This window comes from Citrus clementina, unplaced genomic scaffold (genome assembly GCF_000493195.1).
Source record: "Citrus clementina cultivar Clemenules unplaced genomic scaffold, Citrus_clementina_v1.0 scaffold_7, whole genome shotgun sequence".
Taxonomy (NCBI): Eukaryota; Viridiplantae; Streptophyta; class Magnoliopsida; order Sapindales; family Rutaceae; genus Citrus; species Citrus x clementina.
In genome coordinates, this window is record NW_006262075.1 from 2106170 (window position 1) to 2131896 (window position 25727).

General features: G+C 34.7%; 3 protein-coding genes across 3 annotated transcripts; all 3 read right to left on the reverse strand.

Annotated features, from left to right (window-relative positions):
- Window positions 1–301: 301 nt before the first annotated feature.
- On the reverse strand, window positions 302–7703 carry LOC18037086 (ATP-dependent DNA helicase DDM1). Its single transcript, XM_006425629.2, has 16 exons — window positions 7367–7703; window positions 7078–7158; window positions 6209–6481; window positions 6034–6117; window positions 5030–5376; window positions 4749–4938; window positions 4446–4621; window positions 3852–3921; window positions 3572–3764; window positions 2772–2867; window positions 2591–2685; window positions 2392–2511; window positions 1885–2004; window positions 1647–1745; window positions 1450–1560; window positions 302–838 (listed from the first exon to the last, which is right to left on the reverse strand). The coding sequence occupies exons 2-16, from the start codon at window positions 7147–7149 to the stop codon at window positions 605–607; spliced, it is 2280 nt and encodes a 759-aa protein (XP_006425692.1). The 5' UTR covers window positions 7150–7158; window positions 7367–7703; the 3' UTR covers window positions 302–604.
- A 3490-nt stretch (window positions 7704–11193) lies between these two features.
- On the reverse strand, window positions 11194–15381 carry LOC18037099 (sulfite exporter TauE/SafE family protein 3). Its single transcript, XM_006425630.2, has 12 exons — window positions 15022–15381; window positions 14753–14912; window positions 14360–14560; window positions 13991–14055; window positions 13860–13899; window positions 13129–13190; window positions 12918–13004; window positions 12662–12712; window positions 12133–12354; window positions 11921–12014; window positions 11687–11827; window positions 11194–11561 (listed from the first exon to the last, which is right to left on the reverse strand). The coding sequence occupies exons 1-12, from the start codon at window positions 15247–15249 to the stop codon at window positions 11479–11481; spliced, it is 1434 nt and encodes a 477-aa protein (XP_006425693.1). The 5' UTR covers window positions 15250–15381; the 3' UTR covers window positions 11194–11478.
- A 4413-nt stretch (window positions 15382–19794) lies between these two features.
- Window positions 19795–24908, reverse strand: LOC18037101 (U1 small nuclear ribonucleoprotein 70 kDa). The gene is made up of 10 exons (XM_006425633.2): window positions 24540–24908; window positions 23864–23978; window positions 23694–23773; window positions 23160–23235; window positions 22988–23052; window positions 22836–22898; window positions 21351–21432; window positions 21105–21267; window positions 20919–20990; window positions 19795–20717 (listed from the first exon to the last, which is right to left on the reverse strand). Exons 1-10 carry the CDS (start codon window positions 24636–24638, stop codon window positions 20090–20092), a joined length of 1443 nt encoding a protein of 480 aa, XP_006425696.1. The 5' UTR covers window positions 24639–24908; the 3' UTR covers window positions 19795–20089.
- Window positions 24909–25727: the final 819 nt, after the last annotated feature.

A 25727-nucleotide genomic window follows, 5' to 3' on the forward strand; every position in this document is an offset into this window, starting at 1 on the left:
AAAAAGTTTGGACTGTTAAGATCACACCAACAGTCGGGTCGGATTTTTTTAACCATCCCCAATGAAAACAAAGTTTTGAATCTCTAATTAAAGTCCGTTGTCGTGCAGCGAGTAGGATGTCCGGCTTTCACCCAGGAGAACGGATAATATTTCTCGACAATACAAGCCCTTTACAACGTAAAAAAAGAGCATTTTCAATCATTTCTCCGCTCACAAAATTGCACGTAGCTCTTTGAACCTCAAGGACAAGACCCAAAGAATTTGAAATTCAAAAGGTGAAGAGGTTCCACTACGCCGAATCTGTGGACAATGCGAGCACCAAAATTTCATCCATAGCTGCCTAGTGTCCATGCATTTGGCAAATCTGGTTTTACGTTCAACAAATATAGTGCAGGTATGAAACTTCTAATAAACATGTACAAAAGTGGACTGGCTATCTCCGGAAAATGCAGCCCTTTATAGTGTCCGCAGGAAAAGAGCATTTCAATCATTTCTCTGCTCCCAAAAATTGCACATAGCTCTTCGATCGTTAGGGACAAGACCCAAACAGTTTGAAATTCAAAAGGTGAGAGACTCCACTGTGCCGAATCCACGGAAAGGATCCTTAACTATTGAGAGTGGAGAGCATGCCTCCAGTTGCTGTTGGTATCACCACTTCCCAACCAGGTCCTTTAAGAGGGTAAACAGCAGCATTAGGCTTTTCCTCATCATCCAAACAACCAGCAATGAGGTCGGCACGATCCAACACCCTCTCCAAATCTTCCTCGCCGATATCTGTCTGAATCATTTTGTCTTCAGCAGTTTCTTCATCCTGGAGAAGTGCGAGTAAATCCTCTTCCTGAAATTAGAAAAAAACAAAAACAAAAAAACACACAAATTATGAACGTGAGGAGTTAAAAAGATCATATCACAACAGCGATCTTACATTTAGGCATGCACAATATTTAAATTCCTTCTCTCAAATCTGGAAGCTATCTCAATGTCCAGGAAATAGAAAGAGGCAACAAGAGACATTATAACTCAGTATCATAGCATCCCACTACAAATATCCACGTGAATTATGAAGGAAATACTAAGTCAACTCACCAACTTTAGAGTCCTACACTTGATCTCCACAGGAATAAAATCATCATAGAGATTGTTTTTCATTTTTTTCATTTTTTTTTAAATGTGGTTATAGTAGTAACCACTAGTAAAATCTATTATAAAGCTAATGTTACAATTGAGTGATAAAGGGGAAAAAATCCTGAACAGTACCATATATCAATGTTTTATCTTCTGCATACTAAATGCCCATTGGAAAGCTGATGAGTTCAGTTAGGCTAAAACAGAGAGATAAGAAATGGCATCACTAAGAAGTCCTCCGTTGAAATTTCAGCATACCATGGAAGATAATGCCATGTCAACAAACAGTAAGCACCAAAAGCAGCTAAAAATAAAGTATCAAACCTCCAAGGCATCTATACAATTAGACTTGGTCCGTTCTTGATGAAACTGCCCTTTTCCAATCACAACATGCTCAAGCTTCAGCTTACTGAAAGCTCTTTTCAATATGCGACCCTGTTAACATACACGTAACATTTTACCATGCTAAATACAGCATTGACTTTCAGAAAGCCAAAAGACCAGGATCATCAGTTAAGTACCTCAACAGATTGAGCAGTTGCAAGCCTATAAACATGAACAGGCTTGGTTTGGCCAATTCTATGACATCTATCCATGGCCTGCAAATCCATTTGAGGATTCTGGATGCACATGAAACATAATGAATCAAACAATAGCTTCATGACTGTTAACTGAATCGTGAAGAATAACATAAACAAGTCAAAAAAAAAAAAACAAAAACCAAGAGTAGAGAGGGCAAGAAATGGCAGAAAGGAGTACCCAGTCACTGTCATACAGTATGCAGGTATCAGCTGCAGTGAGGTTAATGCCCAATCCACCAGCCCTAGTGCTGAGAAGAAATATCCTATAACTGCTGTTCACATCATTGAAATCCTGAATCTGTTTGCAAACAGACAGAATGAACCAGAACTATTGTTAATTCACTTACATCAACAATTTCCAAGCACAATTGCTGCTGCCACTAGGAAATAGGCAATCGGGGTTAACATGCAACACGCTGCAAATGATACTGTTCCATAGATGGTTTGAAAACTTTTTAACATGCCCAAATAAAAATCCAAAAAGAAAAACCACAAATTAATTGACGTCAACACTTCAAAAGTATGCAAATAGAAAAAAAAAATCAGAAACAAGCCAGGAAAAACATAGTTCCTTAACATTGTTTGGAAATTTTTTTGCAAAAGCTTAAATGGAACATATAAAAAAACTTGTTTATGAATTAACATATACAAAAACAAAATAAATTGGTAGTGAGGTAGCTCAAACCTGTATTTTCCTTTCATCTAATCTCACGCTGCCATCAATTCTACAGACTTCATATCCCTTTTCACTAAAATAGTATTCCATTATATCCAGAATCTTAGTCCATTGAGAGAAGACAAGAACCTGTTTCCAGAGACAAATGAATATGAGTAAACTACTTATAAGCTAAAAGAATATATAACTACCAATTTGTAACTCATACTTTGTGGTTGCGGGCAAATAGCCGAGCCAACAATCTGTCAAGCAAGCGGAATTTACCACACTGTTCAACAATCTGTTCAACAGGTGGGTAAAAACCTGTTATGAAGACAACAAATTGGTATGAGCAAGCATTAGACAACACAGTCAAAAAAGGTATACAATATAGATAGCAAAGACTATACATGAGTCACTGAAAGCTGACTCTAAAAGGTCAGGATGGTTGCAATTCTTCCGTAGTTGAACCATCAGATTGTTAAGCTTTCCTTTCATACCACGTCCTGCAGTTTTAGAAATTGTAAGTAAATCAGAGATAAAAAGCCATTATTTAGGGGGGAAAAAAAGGGACAGTTGAAAGAAGATTCAAGAAAGACATCAAAGATGGTAGCAATATATCAAGAAAATTCATATAACAAGATATAAATCTCCAATGATCTGATTAACCATAACTCACATTACAATTAAGAGAGAGACACACAAACAGAGAAAGAAAAATCAAAATGATCCTAAAAGAATCAATAATCTGGTAATTAACCGATTTGATCCCTTGGCAAATAGAAAACAGCCTCCTCAGGAGATTTTTACAACTACTGGGAGAGGAAAATTAAGGGATGGATAGTCTCTGTTTTCTTATAAATCAATATTAATAGATAAGTCAGGAGACCTCAGTCAATGTTTTTCACGGCGACAAATTTACCCAAATAATGACTGAAACATCATTAAAAACTACAAAATTTGCAAATTGTCTGAAAAGGTGCTACTTTTGCGGACTCTCTCACTTTAAATTGTCCAATATATTTGCTAATTGCTAGTTAGTACCACTACATTAACATGAGCAAGTACCCAGAAAAACAGTTCCAAACAGAAAGCACAGCCCTCAAAGTGTCTATTACAGAACAAGAAAAACAAAAAGATAACGATGAGCACCTTCATCTCCCCATAAAAATCATTACACGACAATTTAAAACCAAGGGTGCTCTACTACCTGCACTGAAAACCTTCTCCCGTAAATGGTTTTCCAATGTCTTATTAATTAAATGATCCTGGAAGTTCCTCTGATGCTCTGTCATGGTAGCATATAAAATGATCTCCTTTTTACGAGGGAGCATCTGTTCAACATCAGACTTCATTCGCCGAAGAAGAAATGGGCGTAAAATAGCATGGAGTTTAGCCACCATCTGCAGGTAATCAAATCCCCAAGCATTATATATGCAACCCAAAATTGTCTGATAAAGGGAAAAACACTGTTGAAAGGGAATGCATACTTGTCCCCTTCTCTTCTCTTCCAACTCTTCCTTCATGACTTCAGAATTGCACTTTCCAGACAGATCAAACCTGAATATAGTTTTCATTAACTAAATATGCCAGAATATGACAACAGGCATAATCACATTAGGGAGATAAAATTCTTATCAGCTGACATCAATCATAGCTGGGCATGGACTTAAACTTTGTAACATCAACCAAAGTCAAGCATTAATATTTGTTTTCTAACATAAACGTAGTAAACAATGCTTAAGATAACCTATTTTATTCATGATCTCTGTTTCTTTATCTTTTCCAATTTTCTTGGTTAAATGATTACAATTACTGACTGCTAAGCACAAAAAGTAAAGCAACAAAAATATTTTTACTCATAGAATCAGCTCACATAGGTACCCAGGATCTACATATCACAAAATCAATGTAGCAACAGTTTTGTATCTGAAAATTCTATTATATGAGTCTAAGATTATACCTATCGTGTCCAAATAACTAAAATGATACTCCTTCAACTGCCGACAGATGCACATTATCAACAAAAACTTAACAATTGGATTTAAAGTATCTCAAAAGGCTAATAGGTAGTATATACCAACCATGACTGAAATTCTTCAAGGGATGAGAAAATATCAGGCAGAATAAAATGTAACAATGACCAAAGCTCTGCCAAATTGTTCTGCAGAGGAGTCCCAGTTAATAGAAGCTTATTTCCTATCGGTATATATTTTAATTCCTTCAGCAGTTTGCATTTTGGATTTTTCAACCTGTGCCCCTTCAGAAAAGGAGAAAAAGAAAAGTGTTAAGATTGCATGAGCAAATCACTCATTTTAACGTTTCACAATTCAATATAAATAAATAGTGGGGCAGAACATATTTTATGAGTATATGAGAACAGTTACCTCATCCACAACAAGATATTTCCAATTGTAATGTCTCAAATATTTTCTTGCATCAGAGAGTGCAACCTCATAAGAAGTAACAACTATGGGGAATTTTGGGCCAATTGCTCGAGGCATGTGCTTCCTTCGTATCTCATCTCTCTCTTTCTTGCTTCCATGGTAGATAATTGCACTTACAGAGGGCACAAACCTATCAAATTATTTTCAAAAAATTATTTGAACATCCATGCTAGCTTGCTAGCATCCATGCTAGTATGCACAAAAATAAATACCCAAATTACCTTGAAATCTCATTTACCCAATTTGAGAGAGTAGACAGTGGAGCAATTACTAAATAAGGCCCATGCAATCCATTCCCCTTTAAATGAGCAAGGAAAGCAATTGTTTGAATTGTCTTTCCAAGACCCATTTGATCTGCAAGAATCCCATTTAACCCATTTTGCCATAATGAAATCAACCACTTCACACCTTTAAGTTGGTAAGATTTTAACTTTCCCCCAGTTAACAGAGGTACAAGTTCTCTCTGCTCTTTATCAACTCTTTCTTCCTCGTTCAGGTTCTCATTTTCAGTTTTCTCTCCTTCTTTAGATCTAGTAAGCATTGCTGCAACTGCCCTCTTGGCCTTCCTCTGATCAAACACCCCAGTTATATAATTGATTTAATACGTTAAAATAGCTTTGAATGTTTCATCAGTGTTCAAAAATAAAATACATAGCCCAACAACATTGTTTGGGAAACTTAAAAGATCATGTTTATAGGAATGTCATGCTTGTATAGGTTTCCCTTCCCAGTTTCCAAAATGAATATAATGCAATATGACAAGCACATACAAGCAGCCTAAGAACACAAGATTTTTACAAAAAGTTTTCTCACCTAAGGATAGTTAGCACTTTACTTTCCCATCCAATCATCCATGGTTTTAGTTTTGTCCATACTACTTATAATTGATGGATAAATTAATTATCTTTTTTCCCGCTGCACAGCCTCAACGCACACTTGTGACCTTTCTGAAATTCTATAATTTACTAGTAGTAACAATTTTTATACGAACATAAATTCTTCTTAATCTTCTTCCTTAACATTTTTTTGTTTTGTTATTTTTGGAATCATAGTTTCCTAAAATTAATAGTGCTCTGTTATTAGTCATGCTGCAAATTTCAAACCATCATACGCTCATTATAAAATATATTATCAATAGTACTAGTTTCAGATCATACTAAGATAAGCCAATTTGTACAATGTCATAAAAAGTTACAAGGAAGGAAAAGTAATGCACAAAACTTACAGTATTGCATTGAGGTGCTGCTTTTCTTTTTGAACCACGACCCTTCTTTTTCCCAACAGGTTCACTCTCCTGCTCGACTCCATTCTAGCAATGCAATTCACATGAAACTTGATCAACAACAAGAAAATCAATTTCCAACTGATAAAGTTCATCGAAAGGTACTTGAGGTATATACAACTGTAATGTCTTCCATTTTTTCCAGCAGGAACTCCGCATACATCTGGGTTTGCGTTAGAAGTTCATCCAACTTATTGAACTGCAGGTCATTCAGGTGGGCTTCGTTCTTTGACACATTCTCTTGTTCTACATTCTCTTCATCAGCTCGAGCTTCTAGTAACTTTTTCTCCTCCTCTTCCATGTCTTTAGATATGAGAAGTGTGCCATTACTCTCTGCATCTAAAGTAACCACTTCCTCCATCTTGGCTTCAATGTTTGCCTTGCATATATCCTATATATGATTAAAAATAAAAAGAAGGAGAAGGATCTAAAATAAAGCAATCAGAGGACTTAAAGAACCACAAAAAATAAAAAAGATAACCACCAATTCAAATTTAACCAAAATGTGAGCTCTATGGAAAAGCTAATTTCTTCCGTTCACATCAAATAAAAATGAAAACCCTCACCATTGCAGACTATTTCAAAAGCTAAAAAGGTTACAAACATAATCAAAATGAAGTAAACAAATGCAGAAATCACAAATGCTTACACAAAATTATTTTTCTAAATAACATTTGTACGTGCCATGTAGAGAATAGGTTGAGCAGACGTGTGTGTACAAAACAACTCTCCTTGGCAAATCAAAGCCAACATACTAGAAAGCAATGATAGCTTTGCTTTGTATTCACAAAAACAATAAAATATATAATCAAACCGCTTAAAATTCCTAAAAGATAACTAATTTTACACCCTCGTCCCTCCTTTTTTTTTTCTTAAGTTCTTCTCAACATTACCATTTATCAAACAGAGCCTCGAACAAATAACATCACCACATTATCCAGAGAACCAAACAAAAGCAAGAAAAAAAAAAAAAAGGCAAAATATGACCTCGTCTTCGAGAACGGAAGTCGGGGACTCTGCAGAGGCATCTTCGTCCTTCACTTCGTTATCGACAACCATTTGGAAACCCTAAATGCCTCACAGAAATCAACCAATACAACACTAAAATGAGCTTTTCTCGACACAGAACGCATCAAAACAAAGAAAGAAGAAAACAAAAAGAAACTATATTAACATAAACATTAAACCTAGGGTTTTGATCACCGAACAGTGCAAAACTGCAAATAACACGTTTATAAAATTGTAAAATTGTGACCTGTATGAGCGAGAACCATACCTACTAAGAACTTTTAGTGAGTGACGACCGAAGACAAACGGAGGCCACCACAAGAGAGCAGAAAGGAGAACACGGAACGTCAGTGTAAATTAACACTGCTGAACATTTAGAACTTTTTATTGTACAATTTTTCTTTTTTTCTTTTTTCTTTTTTTTTTGGTTTCCTGTAATCAAATTTGTCGTTTCCTATTAAAAGTTTGGGCGGGAAAACGGGTGTTGAATTCTTCTTGCCCGGAGACTTGAACTTAATCACTGCGTCGCCCTGTTGGTTGTTGACAGCTGGGCTGCTGGTGCTTTGAATTTTTTTTCTTACTTTTCCTTTCTTTAATTAAAAAATAATAAAAAAGGCTTGCAAAGTAGTAATATTAATTATGGGCTGTTAAGCGTGCGCGCATGTGTTCTCAGTTCTCGTGCTCTTTCAGTCGTTTTAGGTTGTGGTCTTCTGTTGGCAGATTACTTGAGGCTAAAATCCAGAAAAGGTAGACACTCGGCCGTGAACTCATGCCCTCACTCGGGTTAGGTACATCTTCTTCATGGCCATGGGGAGTAGATATTTGTTGTTAAAATTTAGATTGTGTCATAATAGATTAATTTAAGATAATCACAATAGATTACAGTATATATATCAACAACTTTTTTTATTGTAATATACATAGTAATGTTAATTGTAATGTACATATTAAAGCTAAAAAAAAATTAAAATATACGTACGATGGAGTAAATTTTTTATTTAAAATTGTGACACAGATAATTTATACATTGATCTTTTGTGATCTAACATTGCATTTAATATTGTTATTAATCATTTCTATCATCACCAAGAATGATGTATTTAAAAAGTTCATATTATAAATAACATGACGTATTATAAGTCATTCATTGATTAGTACTATGAAATATTTGTTACCCAAATTTTATTATACTTGCAAACACATAAATTTATTGCAGTATAAATTTGTGGTAACGAGTGTCGATCCCACGAGGAGGTAAATTTAATTATTTGTAGGGTTAATTTTATAAGTGCATTGATTAGAAGTGTTTTCTTTATCTTGGTATGTAAAATAAAAGGTTGGGAATGAATTAAATATGAAACTATGCAAATGAGGTGCTTGAATCTCTAGATTTACACTCAACACTTCACAATGAGTTTAATATTAGTTTTTAGTTCTAATTAATTTATGAGGAGGTATTTCCATTTCTCATAATTCTCACTCTAGTAAATATGGTATCAAGCGCTCATTTTACCAGAGGATAATGATCTTCTGCTAAATATGGTGTTAAGAATATGTTTTGCCTGACGATAAAAATTCTTATGTCGACAACATGGCAAAACGGTCCACTAAATAGCTTAGATGCACTCTCAATCGACACTATATCAAGACAACCCATCAAATACTATAAGAGAGTTTTCTCTCTAATAGATATGATGTTAAGTGCTCATCATGCTAAACAGTAACAATCGTTTACTAGAGAGTCGGTATATTGTGCAAAATTTAGTTAAGATACATTGTCTGTCAACGATAAGTTAAAACAAAGTGATAGAATAAAACAAAGAGATAAAATAAATTAACTTACCAAATTAAGCTCATGGATCATGTTGAGACTTTACCTTCAACCCAAGTTTGAAATTAAATTAGCCACTCATTTTTTAAATAAGGGCAAAATGAAAATTCTATTAAAATATATAGAAAATATAAGATGGAGAAAGAACTACATAAAATTTAGCCATTGGAAGAAAATAACTCGGACGCTTAGGATTGCGCCATGTGGTAAACTTGGATTGGTTGGAACACATCATCAGTCAATGTCACATCAACATTTCAGTCCAATAATATACTATCACATCATCAGTCAATACTACATCAGCATTTCGATCCAAAAAGATCCTGCCACATCATCGTTTAACATCACATAATTAGTCAATGTCACATCATTGGTCAAATAAGATGATGTCATTTCATCATACCGTATATGTAAATAATCCCATACATGTGAATAATATCGTATGTGTGAACAATACCTTATATTTGAATAGTACCATATACCCCTTTATGGGTTTATACTCCTCCTAAAGTTTTCAGTTGTTCCGAGCTCAAAAATATCATATATTTTGCTGTCCAACTTCTCATTAATTATAAAATAACCAAAATGCCCATGAAATACATAAAATATTTAAATTATAATACAACACACAATTAAAGTATAAGGGACTTAAATGCATAAAAGTATAGATGTTACGAGAGTTAAAATACAAAATGATGATTTTACCCTTTATAAATATATAAATAATTATTTTATCTTTTATAAATATACATTCTCCAGCACTCAACAGTATTATTATCACTCGTTAATGCTAAACTTTAGATTTAAAAATAAGAGTTCAGAAAGATTTTGTTTTCTCGGAGAACGAGTTATGAGAGAGCTTAGTGTCCTCAAAATTGCCATTATTGAGAGTAAAAAGGTTAGAATCCTACAAAATAATAACCCATCAAGGATCGCTGGAGGTGTTACCAGCTTAAACCCTCTGATGCTCAAGTCAAAGATCGAGAGTAGCACAATAAAAAATAAATAATAAAAGAGAGAAATGAGAGTAAGAGAAAAGGCATAGAGGATATTGTACCCTCTCCTCAAATACGCCTATTTCTCTTGCATACCTTTAATTGTGTTGTATAATAAGAAAAATGATTAAAAGTATAATTGAGTTAGGAAACGTATCTCTTATCTTGTAGGATTCAAGTTTAATGAGAATTAGGACTTTTATTATTTTATCCTATTTAGATTATGACATGTTATTTGACGTGGGTCCTTGAGCTAAAGTTTTGTAAAATATGGGTATAACATCATTAATGATATAAAAAATTAAATATCATTAAATACATGATCGTCATTGATTTGTGCAACATCATTTATGATACAAATTTTATATCTAGACTTTGTAATTATATCATTACTAATCGATTATTTTAATGCAATCAATTTTAAAATTTTTGTATCATGATTTTTGAACAAACTTAAGTCAAAGATCCATCCAAATAATACATATGAAATTTCTCTTTTGTTGCCTTCAAACTTTTTTTTTCAAGTACAAATTGTATGTTCTTTCTCAATATTAGGTAAAAGGTTTAAATAGTCCCACTAATTTTCTTTCAATACCAACTTTATTTTATTAAAATTATTATTAAATTATAACTTGTTATTTTGATTCATTAATTCTCAAAAATCATAAAATCACCCTTGATTAATTATTTTCTCTCTCTGTTTTAACCATGGTCAATATCTAAACTAGTTTCGCTCTTTTTAAGTTTTTCTTTTTTATTCTTTCTTACTATATCAACTTCTCTTTCACTATAACTTTATCGGTTTTTATCTATTATTATTACTACTTATAGTTTGTGTTTATGAGATATGACCAAAAAAATTCTAATAGATTCAAAATGATATAAAAAATTTACTTTTTATTTTTACATGATGGTATAAACCCTTTCATTTTATTTAGATTACAATTGGGTTAAATTTGTTAATTTTTGAATAATTTTGTTTTTTTAAAATACAATATTTATTTCATGTATATCATAAAATTTGATAAGAAAAAGAGATAAATAAAGAGAAAATAAAGTCAAATTAGTCAAATTATATTTTTATAATTAAAATTTAGTTGGTTTAAATAACCATATTCTTAAGTAGATTTAGACATAGAGGTACCAAAACTCCGTTGAAAGGAGTTTGTGGGACTTGTAACCAATAATCAATGCATGAGAGGGTGTTATTTAGTATGTGGGTCTTTTGCGTTGAAATCCAACTTAATTAGCAAGTTTGATCCACGGGTTAAGAATGATTGAAAATCTTCATTCACGTCTTAAATTATTATTCCGAATAGTTTTCTTACATCACCCTTTCCTGAATAAGGGTAGTTTGAATTGGCACAATTTCCCTTCAAGAATATAAATAAAAACATGCTGAAGCTCTGCTTAAGAAGTTTCAGCAGACACTATTACAATCAATAATATGAATGTCTGCCAACATATACATAACCCACAATTTTTCTTTACTTGAAAATAAATGAACAAACATCAGCTCTCTGCTCACCACTGCTGTACCAATGCACCTGAAACTTAGGAAATCTGACAAAGATTTTCGAACCCCATATACTCTTGATTTTTCAATTTCTTAACCATGTTTTCGATGCCAAATCCACCTGCAATTATAGAGTAGAGAAGCCATTTGTTGTTTATCAACTTTATTTTCCAAAGATTAATCATCTAGTTGCTCTCAACTCATGGCATTTCAAATAAATCACAGAAATCTTGAGAGTGTCATTACCTAAACTGATTGCGCTCACGAAGATTGTCAAAGCTAATATGAAAACGATTATTGAGGCCCTCCCTAGGACTGCAATTATCTTTCTCACTACGTGCTGGCCGGCGAAGGCAGCAAAGGTTGCAACTAAAGTAAAAAAAGCAGCTGCAGCCAAGAAAATAAGATTTTGTTAAGGCCAAGTGAGTCAGCAATGCCAATAGTGTTATGAAATTTAGTATTTTCACTTTTATCACCTACCATAAGGGACCGGGAAACGATCGAGAAGATAATATTGCACAACAGACATTGAGGATGAGAAAGTCATTGCAAATGTTGATGTTGCGCTTGCTACCTGCAAAAAAAGGGTTCAAATTTGCTGTTATGAGATGTTGCTGGTACATCCTCTGTGAAACTTCGAAGTTATTCCCTCCACCCTCCATTTGGCCCTGACTTAGCAGTTTAGTGCATACCTGAGGGGGAATTCCCAGTTCAAGAAAAAGAGGTCCCAAGATGAAGCCTCCCCCTAGCCCTAGTAATCCACCCACCATACCGGCTACAATCCCACAAAAACAGTAAAATACAATCTGATGAATCTTCCAATTTGTGATTTCTTTCCCCTTTGATGCTATCACCCTAGTTCCTTTGTACAAGCATATAGCTTCAAACAGTGCAACAGAGACTGCAATTGGTACCTATACCATGTCGAATTGTGATGAAAAATCGATTTAGTCATTGAGAAAATGTAATTTTTGAGCTGTTAAGCATTTTTTTTTCCTTGTTTTCATTAAATTCTTGCTCGGGCAAGTATCCAACTCTTCATAAATGCTTCGGGTGTTGAGACTTCCCATTATTTGGTTTTGTTGTTGCGGGTTAGTGCGTTTAAGTGTAAAGGGCGCTTGCGGTAGACAATCTGAATACCTATGTCACCAAGCTTTTATGTGTACGTACTAATTAGTAAATTTGTGAAAGGCGTGCTCAGATTCATGATATAGAACTTACCTGCAAGGCGTTTAGAATCCAGTATGTGATAGAGCATGGTACAACATATTCCTGCATGCAAATTCATAGATGTCGCAACAAAGAATGAGTCATATACATGGTGTTTTGCAGACAACTACTCGGAAATGTAGGATAAAACACCAACAATCTTTCTGTCTTTTTCATGCAATGACTGATAGTGCAACTAGATGAGGTCATACCAATGATCTGAATTCTCTTTCTAGCGTAATATTATTGATTATAACATGCAGTTTACCTTAGCAAGCTGAACGGCAAGAAAGCCTAACCACACGTACAAAAGCAGTGATAACTCTTTCCAGTAAATGTTTTTAATGACGGGAACCTGGATGAAACTCAGAATCATTAGAGCAGTAATAGCCTAATGGCAACAAGAAGTTTACAGTGTCATTGAGAACCTTTAAAAAGGAATATTTGTATAGTAAAACCTACAAAAAATTTTAACTCACCTCTTCATCATGTAGTGTAGAGGGACCGCTTGGTAATTGTTTGTAATCTTGGCCATCAACATCTGCAGTTCAGGACATCAGCACAAACTTTTTCTATGAAAGGTTGTATAGAAGGAGATTGACATTCGGCTACTTGAAAGTTGAATAAATGGTTTAGATCTTGGTCTCAAAAAATATTTTCCTAACAAAATAGTATCAAAGGCAAGGAGACCAAATTTGATTGAAGGCCCCGGTTATTGTTGTGGAATCGAGTTCCTTTGTACAATCAATTGCTTTATTACATTAGATCGTTTCTATAAATAAGATAAAACCTATGAATTTTAAGTAATACAGTTTGATTTTGAATCTGAATGTTAGTAGAATCTGAAATGGAAATTTTGCCTGTGACTAGTAACAATTTAGACTATGGGAAAAAGATAATTGTTACTTATAATGATTACTTTGAATTCCTATATTTGAATCCCTCTTATCCGGTAGCAGATGAAGTGACTTTTGATAAATTAATAGATCGGTTTATCACTCTTCTAACTCCTGTAAAAACAAAAAATGGTTTGTTCTTACTTATATGGTTCTGCTCTCTGGGGGGCACCTAAGCTACTGTGACCATAAAGCAGGCCCTTGTGAGAAGGCTTTTTTTTTGTAAGGTTATACCCTTGATGAAAAGCGAGTATACCCTTTTTACTAGTTTTAGAAGAAAGTTTTTTGCTTCAAGGGAGCCGTTGAGCACTCACCAGCGGCTTTGGACTCTGACTCTAGCACCTTGGCTGCTTCCTGAGAGTCAAAGAGAATCTCAAACTCATCATTTCTTAAAGGGAAAACAAGTCCATTGAAAGCTCAAGACTAGTAAGTTGAAAAACAAAACCTTCTTCATCATAGTCTCTTTCTTCCATGTATCGATGCCTTTGAACAACGCTTTGGTTGACGTACCTGCCAAAGACAGCATTAGTTTCTTTAATCAGAAGATTTTTTCTTTTTTTAAGATATATATTCCAGAAAATATTCCTGCTTTTGGTTGCCAAAGCGGATCGCGGTACTATAATTTCACTTAAATATGACCAAACGAAGAACCGTTGTTCGACCATTTCTGATAACTAGAAAAGCCCGGAACTAAGAGCGCTCTAAGCGGAAGCCCATACGGTTATACTCTTCGAGCTATTTTAAATTCCTCATCATTCAAAACTGCTATCACCGAAAGAGAATTCATGTACTGTGTTAGAACAAATAAAATTACCTATGAAAAGGATGATAAGCAGCACCGTAACCATCCAATCTGCGAACATGACATTGAAGGCAACTCCAATGCTGATTCCTAGCATAAGCATGGGCTGAAATAACAAAGCCAGGTCGTAATCTATGAGAGGCATGTCCAGTGTTGGGTGCCTCAGTCTCAAGTTATAGTAAACCGTTGATCCAGCAGCTCCCATAATCATACCTGCAAGCAAAAATGATACTAATGATTGCAATCAGATGCACTTGAAAGCGTCAGATTTAGTATTAGCTCTTCATGTACGTTTGCATGTACTCATTTGTTTGCGGGTAAAGTTAATAGAGTATGATGATCAAATTTAAATTAGACAAGGCGGGAGTAGATGGTCAGATTTAAATTTGACTACTGAGTACTGACACTTGGAAATGGCGGTGGCAGACTTGGGGTCGAAGCCAATGATCAAGGTGAGCATTGGAACAAAAATTCCACCACCTCCAACGCCACCAACACTACCCAATGCCGCACCAAAGAATCCAACAATTGATCCTACCACAACTTTCCAGCCAAACTGCATTTCCTGCTCAATCAATAAATTGTACATTTGAAATGAATGAACGATATACAAGGAGAAAGATAGCTGTTACATAAAAACTACAAAGTAGTGTAAGAAGAATGAGAAAACTCACTGGCCAAACAGGCTCATAAGAAGACTCCCCACTCTGCCATAAGAAATGAGCTACTCTGCATAAAAACCCTGGTCTCGTTTCTTTCTCGTCAGCAAAAACTTGGGGATCTTTATCTTTCAATAATCTCTCGGCGTTGCTCAATTTTTCCATCATGATTAAACCCAGAAACACCATCCACACAGTAACAGCTGCTGCTAAAGACCTGCGATTCATCCGGATTTGAGCCATTCAAGTAGCCTTTAAGTATGAAAGCAAGAAGTATAAGAGAGAATTTATGACTTGATGCTATTTCTCTCTATAATATTCTTTTTTCCCCACGAAGGATTATGTTTTTAGTTTGCTTATGAGTGAGGAGGGCAGTTCTTTAGTACCTGCCTAGATTCTACATTTATAAATTTTCTCTTTCTCTCTCTATGATATGGATCGCTAATTTTCAAATTAAAGGGGGCTCGAAATCTTTGTTTACTTTTTTCTTCTGTTTCTTTTTTATATTTATTTTTCTCTTTTTGGTTAACCTTGAGAAATAGGAAAAAAGAACTCTATAACCATGTAGGAAAATTCTACGATGCCTATATTAAAAATATGGTATTAATATTGTGACAAATATAAATTTTATAAATTATATATAAGTCTAGTAAATATAAGGTAAAATAAATAGATTAATACAAGAGTAGTAAATTGATATTTAAAATTGTAAAACAAAACATACACTTATAAAAATAATATAAATCTTGTATATCAATGTTAAACTTTAATTTAACAAAAAAAAACTATTCATTTAATTTAATAAAACAAAGAAAACTCATCAATTGAAAACAAAAAATCGTATTGAAGCAATTGGAATAACTTTATTAAATTGGTTTAACCATAAATTCTATGTTCATTATAGGATATTTATAACTTTTTTTTTTTCATTTTCTATCATAGTGTTTATTTACTACACATGTTAATTAAATAAATTATTTTTCTTGATGTGGATCAAGACCAAAAAAAGAAAAAGAAAAAGAAATTCTTATATTACTAGACATATACGATTTTATATTTATTTTTTGCTTTTTTACATACTTTATGTAATTTGAAACTTTACTTTTTACTTATACTTAAATATCATTTGAGATTGTTGTCGAAGAAGTTTAGAAGGATACAAAATCACCCGACAAACATCTGTTGAAAACATGAGAATAGTAGTTTTTCAAAATTTAATTTTGAGATTAATTTTTTTTAATAAAATTTGACATATATTACCACATGTATTATGTAAACCTAAAACTATTATTATTTAATTTAGAAAAAAATCAGGAAATTTATAAGGTAACCATTATTATAATGAGTTTTTATTTTACACTTGTAATTTTTTATTTTTTTTCAATAGCTCTTATATTAATTTACTTGTTTTACTTTTCATCTATAAGTCTTATGTTCCAATTTATGGTTTATGTTATACTTAGTGTTGATTTATAAGTTTTATGATACAATTGTAAGTTTTTGTTTTATTTACTAATAATACACAAATCTAGTATTCATACGTTAATTTACTTGTTTTACCTAATTTATTATTTATTTTACCCTTAATGTTGATTTATAAGTTTTATATTTTATTTGTAAATTTTTGTTTTGTTTACTATTGATACACCAATTTACCACTTCTATGCTAATTTACTTGTTTTATCTTATATTTAGAAGTCTTACGTTCAATTTACAAAATTATGTTTTATTTTTATACTTAATATTGATTTACATGTTTTACATTACATTTGTAAGTTTTTGTTATGTTTACCAATAATACATCAATTTACCACTCCTATGTAGATTTACTTGTTTTATCTTTTATTTATAAGTCTTATATTTCACTTACATAATTTATGTTTTTAGTTTACACTTAATGTTGATTTACAAGTTTTATATTATGTTTGTAAGTTTTTATTTTATTTACTAATAGTACACCAATTTACTACTCTTATATTAATATACTTATTTTATCTTACATTTATAAGTCTTATATTCTATTTTAATATTTTATGTTTTATTTTACACTCAATCTTGATTTACAACTTTTATATTAAACTTACATGCCTTATGCTTTGTTTACAAAAGTTATGTTTAATTACGGTATTAATATCATGATTAAAATCACGGCATCATAGAATGAGTTGCATGCTTTGTTGCATGCATAATTAAGGAGATAATTGTGTTTGTTCATTAGTGTACTTACTAACAAAGTATTCTATCAGAAAAATCTCCTCTCTTATTATTTAAGCTCATTCTTTTGCAATGATAGCTACCTATCTACTTCAAATATTCTTCATTTAATTGCCTATCTCTTGGCTTGAGATTTTTATTCCAACTTACAAAGTTGGTTGAAACTTTTGAAATCGTTACGAGCCCTAGAAATTTGCTTCCAATTTTAGCATCTGATAAGTTCAAGCGACAATACCAAAACTGAAGACACAGTACTATGTTCCCGTATAATTATCAGTTGTGTTGCTACTATTTTCACCCAAAAAAAAAAATGACTATTTGATATTACTTTAATTATTTTTTTATTTTTGTGGGGTCCGGTTTTACAGTTGTTTCAAATGACGAATCATTAATCAGTAAGTATACCCCCGATTTACGGAATTCTTTCTGCCACATGTATCGTTAGAAAGTGAGTGGGAATCCAAAGCTCACATTTAATGGAATAGAAGAGAGTTTTGTCAGGATTTTCATGGAAAGTACGAACACGATTCTGCTGAAAAATGAAAAATTGCATATAAATTTATAATCGCGCTCATTATTACATAATTCGGTGGTTAATGATTGAGAACAATGGTCGTAATAACTTAAACAAAAACAATAAAATAAGACAAGTGAGACGATCCGCATATGCCTTCAGAAGCGCATATGTTTACACTTGAGTGATCTGTTTCTTCTTATGCAATGAAACTCCAATCCAGCGTAATGGAAGCTTCATAGCTGCTTCCGAAATCTTGACGTTATTTGAGTTCCTTAACCTTTTATTGACGGAAGATCAATTAATCAATGATGGTTGTTTTTTAATTTAAAAGATTTCCACTCCACTGTATTTAATTAATACGTGGTAAAAAAGACATGCATTCTCTCGATCATGTTCCGAGTTATTATGTAATTTCTAGCCTATATGGAAACTATTTTCCAAGAGAAAGGCTGGCTGGCTGGCTGGCTGGCTGGCTAGCTAGCTAGAACTAACGTACAAGCCAATAACAATAGAAAGTTGAGGAGGAAATTTCTCAGAAGAGGCTTAAAATGTTTCGAAACAATACGAACAACGTAGCCAACTAGTTTCATCTGAGACCGAGAGGGGTGCACAGTGATGATCGTATACCAGTACTTGATTTTGCATGTCAAACCCCTCGAAGCTTCATGGCTGCTTCAGGTGTTGTTGACTTATCCGCCGCTGTCTTTATCACATGCAATTTCAGACTGAATTGTTGAACAAAACCACTTTCCACAGTGAATACTCTTTATCTATTTACTCATTTTATTTATTTGTTTACCCTTTATCTATGGGAGCGTCCATCAAATTCGATAGCTTATAAATTAAGGAAAACGTTTACTTCTTCTACACCATCCTTGAACCACCACGCATCACTGAATCTGTTCAATGAACACTCATTTTTCCATGAACTTCCAACTTTGCCCAAATAGTGTCAAACATAATTACGTTCGTCTCTAGCTATTCAAGCTCCGCAAAAATTGAAGAAATCGTCCTTTCGATTCAGTTAAGACAAACACAAAATGGACAAAAACCCAGCATTCGATCATTCGATTGGACCCAAAGTAGAAACCACAGATTGCCCATCAGCCTATAGAAGATGACGGGAGAAAAGTCCTAGGTTAATAAATTTTGGGTCACAGTCCGAATTCTGCGTTAAATGTTAACGGTATCCACGTTGGCGAGACGAAGTGACGCCAAATTATACCGAACAGTTGATAACCACCCTGAGCCCGCCCCCGTGTTATAATGCAATTGCCCCCCACCCAAAATCCCCAAGGCTTGATCATACCCCAAAACGTTGTCGCTCTGATTCCTCTTTTCACTTGGAATGAATTACCACTTTTTGCTACCGCTTGAAGAATTGAGATTTGGAACGCCAGGATGACTCTGTGCACCGTTGGCGTTGAAGATGCTGACTGCAGCCTGTTGGCGTGATGTTGTTCGACCCTCCCGATGCTGATTTTGATTTTGAAGCGAAATGTAGTGATAGAATTGCCCAATTATTGTTTCTTCGCAAAATTCTGTCGCCTCAAGGCTCAGGTTTTGCAAGTTTAGGATTTGGATTCTACAATGGAGGCCTTGGTTTGGTTCTATCGAGGTTTTGAGATTCCTCTTTACTTTTCAGTTTGTTCGTTAAGCGATTTAGGAATTGTCATCCATTTCGGGAATTTCTTTATCGGGTAATAAATTTGTCCAACGAATAATCACTCGACTTTGATTGTTGTTCCTGGTTATGTACAATTAAGCAAATCCGTGAGCTTCGGCCATCAATTTTCGTGAAAATAATCTCTGGTAAATCTGAAAAAACCAGAGTCATCGAAGAGCTACAGAGAAAATCACTTCAGTTTTTTTGTACAGTATCTTCCAAATGCCTAGGCCCCATAGAACAACAGTGTTGACTGTTGAATGAAACTCATGCACGTTAATGCAAGATGATGAGGTAGATACATTCAGAGAGGCATATTGAACGCATCAGCGTTGTCGACAGCTTAAACACAGTACTTTTCAAACGTCGTGAATGAAAACAAGCAGAGACATTAGACAAGAACACAAAATAAGATTAGGACTCCAGAACACAAAATAGAAGTTCTTGGATAACAACAATTCCACACGCAAACTCACTCCAGCAGATCCATCAAACACCACCTGATCATAAAATCTAAAGCAAATAGAAACAAAAAAGACCAACACTGCAACTAAAGACTTCCGTTATCATAAGACAACAAATATCAAGTTACAAGAGACATTAAAGACTCCACCATCAAGCTCAAAGGTCTCTGTATACCAGCTTTCTCAGTCATCATCATACAGAGAGAATGACCTACCCAAGCGTCAATATTCACGATCCAGATCTCGTGTTCTCTCCTTGTCACGTGACTCAGACGTTGCACGGTCGTAACGGTAATCATCTTCCTCCATCTGATCATAGCGGTCATTATCATCATCATGGTACTGATTATAACGGTCATGATCACCATAACCCCGATGATGCTCATAGTTCTCATGGTGGTCATACCATCCACGATCATCTTCCTGGTCAGTAGGATCATAGTCCCTTTCACCATGGCGGTCTCGCTCATGTTTTGAATCAATACGATCATAGTCAGAATCCCTATCACGGGAATACCCTCGGTCACGGTCAGGGTCACCAACTTCATAATCCCTGTCCCTCTCCCTTTCACGAGTGCGATCACGATCACGCTCCTTATCACGGTCTTTTTCTCTATCACGTTCATGATCACGACCACGATCCCGGCCGCGATCACGATCACGTGTTCGGTCACGGTCACGTTCACGCCCTCGGTCTCTCTCCCTCTCTCTGTCTCTAGTTCTGTCACGATCTCTATGGTGTCTATCATCTCTATGATCACGATCTCTTGGTCTGTCATGGGAGAGCTCAAGGGACTTCTCCCGTTCCCTCTCTCTATCCCTCCCCCTTTCACGGGATCTTTCCCTATCCCTAGCAGCCAAATGCTTAAGGTGTAAGTTTTTCCAAAAATAAAGGTCTGAGCTAAAACAATGTTTCCCAGCCCTTCAACCAAAAGGCACAAACTTTATGTGTTACCCCTCCCCTAAAAAGTTTTTGCCCAGCAATAAATATTCAATACCACCTAAAATTATGTAGAGGTATAGGAATCACAGAATGACAAAGAAAATGTACCGGTCACCATGTCGATCCTCTCGTATCCTAGGCTCTGCAGACCGAGATGGTCCTCTTGAAGGCTCTTGCTCCCTGGAAAGTTATAGATAATTGAATAAAAACATGATACATTTCTCAGAAAACAACAAGAGATATAGTGTTCATCACATAAAAGGGTGTGCTGCAGAATTGCAGTGGGGTAATTACCTTCCAGAATATCTCTGGTTAACTTCTTCCCCTCCAACCCTGGTTGTTCCAAGTCCACCGCCTAGCCTGCGAGGACGCCAATTAGGGACTGTTCGACCACGCTCAACATCAACAAGCACCCTTCTGCCATCAAGCTTCCTCCCATCAGCTTGTTTATATGCAGCTGTGAGATATAGAGAAGCAAAGCTTAGAAAACACAGAATTATATTAGATCAAACCTAACATACACATGATGTTCAGGCAAACCTTTCATATCCCGAGTGTGCATGTACTCAATGAAAGCATAACCTCTGGGTTTATTTGTCTCTTTATCAGTAACCAACCGAACCTGAAAAGCTCAATGCAAAATAAGAAATATGAAGCACAATTAACAAGAACTAAATCTGGTAGGAATAAAAATCCATGACCTAACACTCTGTACTTCCTCTAACTAAGTGACAAATGGTAGAAATAGTAAATCCTAACTGGCACGGCAGACAGGCACTATGCCTCATTAGCCGTGCTCACCTTTTCATCACAGGGCTTGCCATCGCGAGATGAATCACCACCATTGCAAGAGTTGCAGATTAACTGATCGTAGCAAATTTACCAATTGTGTAACAGACTACACCTCCCCTTACCAGGGATATTTCTTTTTAAATGACAATAGTTATAAATTAACATAGGTAACACAGAAAATACCAGAACATCTTCTCAACTGCTGATACGTTTTCGATAGCCTTTAAAGCCAGAAATAAAATTTAGTAGCAAATAGAGCATGTACTATATCTTCAAATGAAAGAGAAAGAGATGCTAATACTCCCGACATATATTACCCAGGGCAGGAAAAAGAACAGACGGTAGTCTCCTTTTGTAGCGCGAAGAAATAAAGACCAAAAGGCACAATGCATCACTGCTCTGCTCAACTTAAGTATTTCAGCTTGGCTGTGCAGGATGAAGCACCATCTTTGGTGTTGGTTTGTAAGAAGATGGGAATAAAAATTCCATTGGTAGAAGAGTAATCTCCCCCTTACCAGGGGTTGTCTTAATATGATGAATCTTAATACTAAAAGAAAATACCTAAAAGGCGGATGAGTACATTTTCTTTTTTCTTACATATTTTTCTTTGGCAAAAGGAATGAAAAAAAAAAGTGTTGAAACCCTTGTCCATGATGATTTCTAAATCCAGCTATATCAAAGTAAAATTGTCAAAGGATCAATGAAACAAAACCGCACAGTTTCACAGGCAAAGAGGCAGTCAAAGATACCTGTGCTGATATTACCAACTTACACACTCCACCATCCAGTGATATATATATGATAAAAAAGGGAGATGTTCAACATTCTCCCTCTCGTGATTGGCATAGAAGCTGAACAGGAAAGCCATGCAACTCTATCTACACTTACTATCCACAAAATTCTTGTAACTTCTATCCATTATTAAAATGAACTTAGCGATAGGATTGCAAAACTAATTCAAAAAGCAGATTTTTCTGTGTTTTAAGCCAGTCATAGGAATCCAACCAAACAAACATGAGCAGAACACAAACAAACTTAAACAGCTAAAACTTTATAGTTCTAAGAAAAATAAGTTTTTATTTTAAAACACAGAAAAATTAAAAATAAAGACATCTTATACATAGTTTGGAAAAACTTAATTTATAAGACTAAAATCTTTCTAGAAAGATATGCAAAGGATAAAGTGGCACACAACCTCTTACCAAACCCACTTGGGGTGCTCAAAATACCTACCCGTTTAATTGGCCCATAAGACTCAAACTCCCTTTTGATTTTACTCTCAGTTGTCTCATAACTCTGCAAGCAGAGAATTCATTAATCAGTAATCAATGCAAAAGATATTGAAAAACATGAATACAGATAAGAAGTAGAGCATTATTACTTACCAGCCTAGCAACAAACAGTGTCTTGTATGGATCTCCTGACACATTTGGGTCATTATGAGGATCATCTGCATGGAAAGGAACTTATTATTCAAAAGGAGCAAATATTTAAGAATCATTCAACTTTAAAAGGAGAAGAAAGGTAACTTTAAAAGGAGAAGAAAGGTAGCATTACATTTCTTAAGTTCTTCAGCAGCCTTTTCTGCACCCTTCTCAAGTCTTAACTTGTGGATTCTAGCCCTTCTTTCTACCTGAATCATCAAAACTCTATCAAGATAATAATACACTTTTTTTTGGGGGGGGTTTACAAAAGGCCTCCTAGATGATAACCGCATCTAACCAATATACCGGTAGCCGTACTTTCATGTGGCCAATACTACCCCGATAAATCACTAGAAAAGTAAACATTTGCTTCGAATGATCTACTCACCAATTATATATTTTCAAGCACTATAAGTAGGTTTATATACTTGCAACATTTTTAAACAAATTACTCGAAATTCTCATAACAAGTTGAAAAGATATTTGAATGGTATTGTTCTCAATGACACTATCAAACTAATGCTAGCATGGAAACATAGAACAACAAACATAAGTAGGAACAATAGTAGATGTCACATCAGACACAAAACAGCAATGCATTAAATTTGCATGAAAATGGAAAAAGAATCCCTTATTATTTAGCACTTAATCTAAGCAAAGATCTTACAGGAGTCTCAGCCTTCTCTACAGGTGGAGCATACAGAGGATCTCCAGGTTCAGCAAAGTGACTAACAAACTGCGCCATTCCTGGAAAGGACAAAATTTAAGCGACATGTAAACAAAATCATAATCTGCCATCAAAATAAAAAATACCCATCACCAAAGATTTCATTAGACCTGTCAGTGGTGGGCATTTTCTTTTCTCTGGAGGTGGTTTATACTCAAGCGGAGCTCGAGGCTCAAAGAGCTTCAAGAGATTGGCTGTTAAACCGGTAGGATGGCTTTGCCCAATCTGCATAATTAACAAAATTAGAAAAACATATTCAACCACATCTGCTAATGATGAAATGAGATACAAATCACAGAACACAATAGAAGCTCATGTTAGTGGTTGTACTCACAAAGATACATCAAATCACAAGTTCATAATTCTTTCCAAAGTAAAATCAAACACTAAGACAAACAGCTTCAAAGGGCTTTCTTACATTGCCAATCACTTTGAGAATGCTAACAAAGAGAAAAAAATATCTAACATTTTTTATATTACATAAGTGCAATCCAATCAAATCTAAATAACTGCTTAAAGAATTACTAATAACATCGGACACTAGGGAGTAAAAAAATAAATTAAAAAAAGAAGAGAAAACAACTAAAAAAAACACACAAAAGATACCAATTGCAAAAGTTGAATCCAAGAATCAAAACCTCTAAAACCATAATTATTACAGGATAAAACATCCAAACATAATACAAAGCTTTAGGAAAAAAAATCAAAATGATAAAACTAATAGATCCAAACAACCCTCGACCAGTGTAAAAAGTCCATGTAACAAAATCGTAAAGGAAAACGAACCAGCTTAAGCTGAAGGACGTTGGCGCGGTTCTGGGCCTTAGTACGGGCCTGAACGGCGGCGTTTTGGTTACGCATGAATGCATCGTTGTAGTCTCCCATGTTTACAGAGGAGATCGGGTGCCAACTAGGGTTCTGGTTACAAGCTAGGGTTTGGTGACCAGGGTTCTTAAGAAGATAATAGCATCGAGTTGGGAATTTGTTGAATTTGGATCGGGTTTTGGTAGTTCGGGTCGAGTGAATTTTTAGATGAAACAAGAGAAAAGGGACAGCTTTTGCGATAGCCTTTTATAGTCGGAGTGACTAGTGCGCGCTCCCCTCGACCTTTTCGTGCCGTATTACTGTGTTGTCCCTTCTTATGCCAAACAGTTTGATACGCTGTCGGTTCAGGGGCGCCTCTCCCTCCTGTAGTTCCACGCACACCCTAATTAAAAGATTATTATTAATAGTTACATAGTTGTTTTTTGTGTTACCAATTAAAAATTACCGTGTGTTAGGTAGTCTTCATTCTATTTTTGCACCGCTTATCAATAAATCATAAATCATACATCAAATCACTCCCAATGAACAAACTATATGCTCTAACTCAGTATTTATGTATTATTCTTATTTTTTTAAAAAATGATGCAATGGTAAACTTTTATATTGTTGTTGTCCAAATCTGATATAGTCGATTAGCGACTTAATATCAAATTTCTGCACCAACATTAAATTTATTTGGTGGAGAATTGATTGACCAATCATCAAGATGCCCTATGACCACTGACGATTAACCTACGAATACCTGAAATAACAAAAAACAGTCAAAGGTGCTGGAATTTTTCTGACATGAATACTCCGACGTTCAAATCAATTTATGGGCCTTTGGGAAAAACTTGTGCCGCCACTCATGTGGATTAATAAACATTGCCTTAAAACCAAAAGTTTTTTGAGTTATTTGCAGAAAAGTAAAGTTGAGTGTAAAAAAATGAATTTCTTAGTGGGAGGAAGAGAGAAAAGAGATGCCATGGACAAGAGAGACAAAACAATAAAAATCCAAATCCTCCGGGTAGCGCCCTACTCCCCTCTTTTTTTCTCCCCCCTTTTGTTTACTTCTTTTGCTCGCTATCCTTTATAATTTTTTATACTTGTCTCCCTTAAATGGCCTTTGAACACAAGTAAATGTCTAGGCTTTGGTGAGGATAGTTTGGT

Coding starts and splice junctions, on each gene's coding strand:
- LOC18037086 (XM_006425629.2), bottom strand. CDS start 7,149: ATGGTTGTCGATAACGAAGTGAAGGACGAAGATGCCTCTGCAGAGTCC. Junction 3,922..4,445: donor CTTGAAGAATTTCAGTCATG/GTTGGTATATAC, acceptor AACTATATTCAG/GTTTGATCTGTCTGGAAAGT. Junction 2,868..3,571: donor GGAGAAGGTTTTCAGTGCAG/GTAGTAGAGCAC, acceptor CTAAAACTGCAG/GACGTGGTATGAAAGGAAAG.
- LOC18037099 (XM_006425630.2), bottom strand. CDS start 15,249: ATGGCTCAAATCCGGATGAATCGCAGGTCTTTAGCAGCAGCTGTTACT. Junction 14,913..15,021: donor CTTATGAGCCTGTTTGGCCA/GTGAGTTTTCTC, acceptor TTGATTGAGCAG/GAAATGCAGTTTGGCTGGAA. Junction 13,900..13,990: donor AAGAGACTATGATGAAGAAG/GTTTTGTTTTTC, acceptor TTTGACTCTCAG/GAAGCAGCCAAGGTGCTAGA.
- LOC18037101 (XM_006425633.2), bottom strand. CDS start 24,638: ATGGGAGACTACAACGATGCATTCATGCGTAACCAAAACGCCGCCGTT. Junction 22,899..22,987: donor CACTGTTTGTTGCTAGGCTG/GTAAGTAATAAT, acceptor CTCTGCTTGCAG/AGTTATGAGACAACTGAGAG. Junction 20,718..20,918: donor GAGGATCGACATGGTGACCG/GTACATTTTCTT, acceptor TTTGGCTGCTAG/GGATAGGGAAAGATCCCGTG.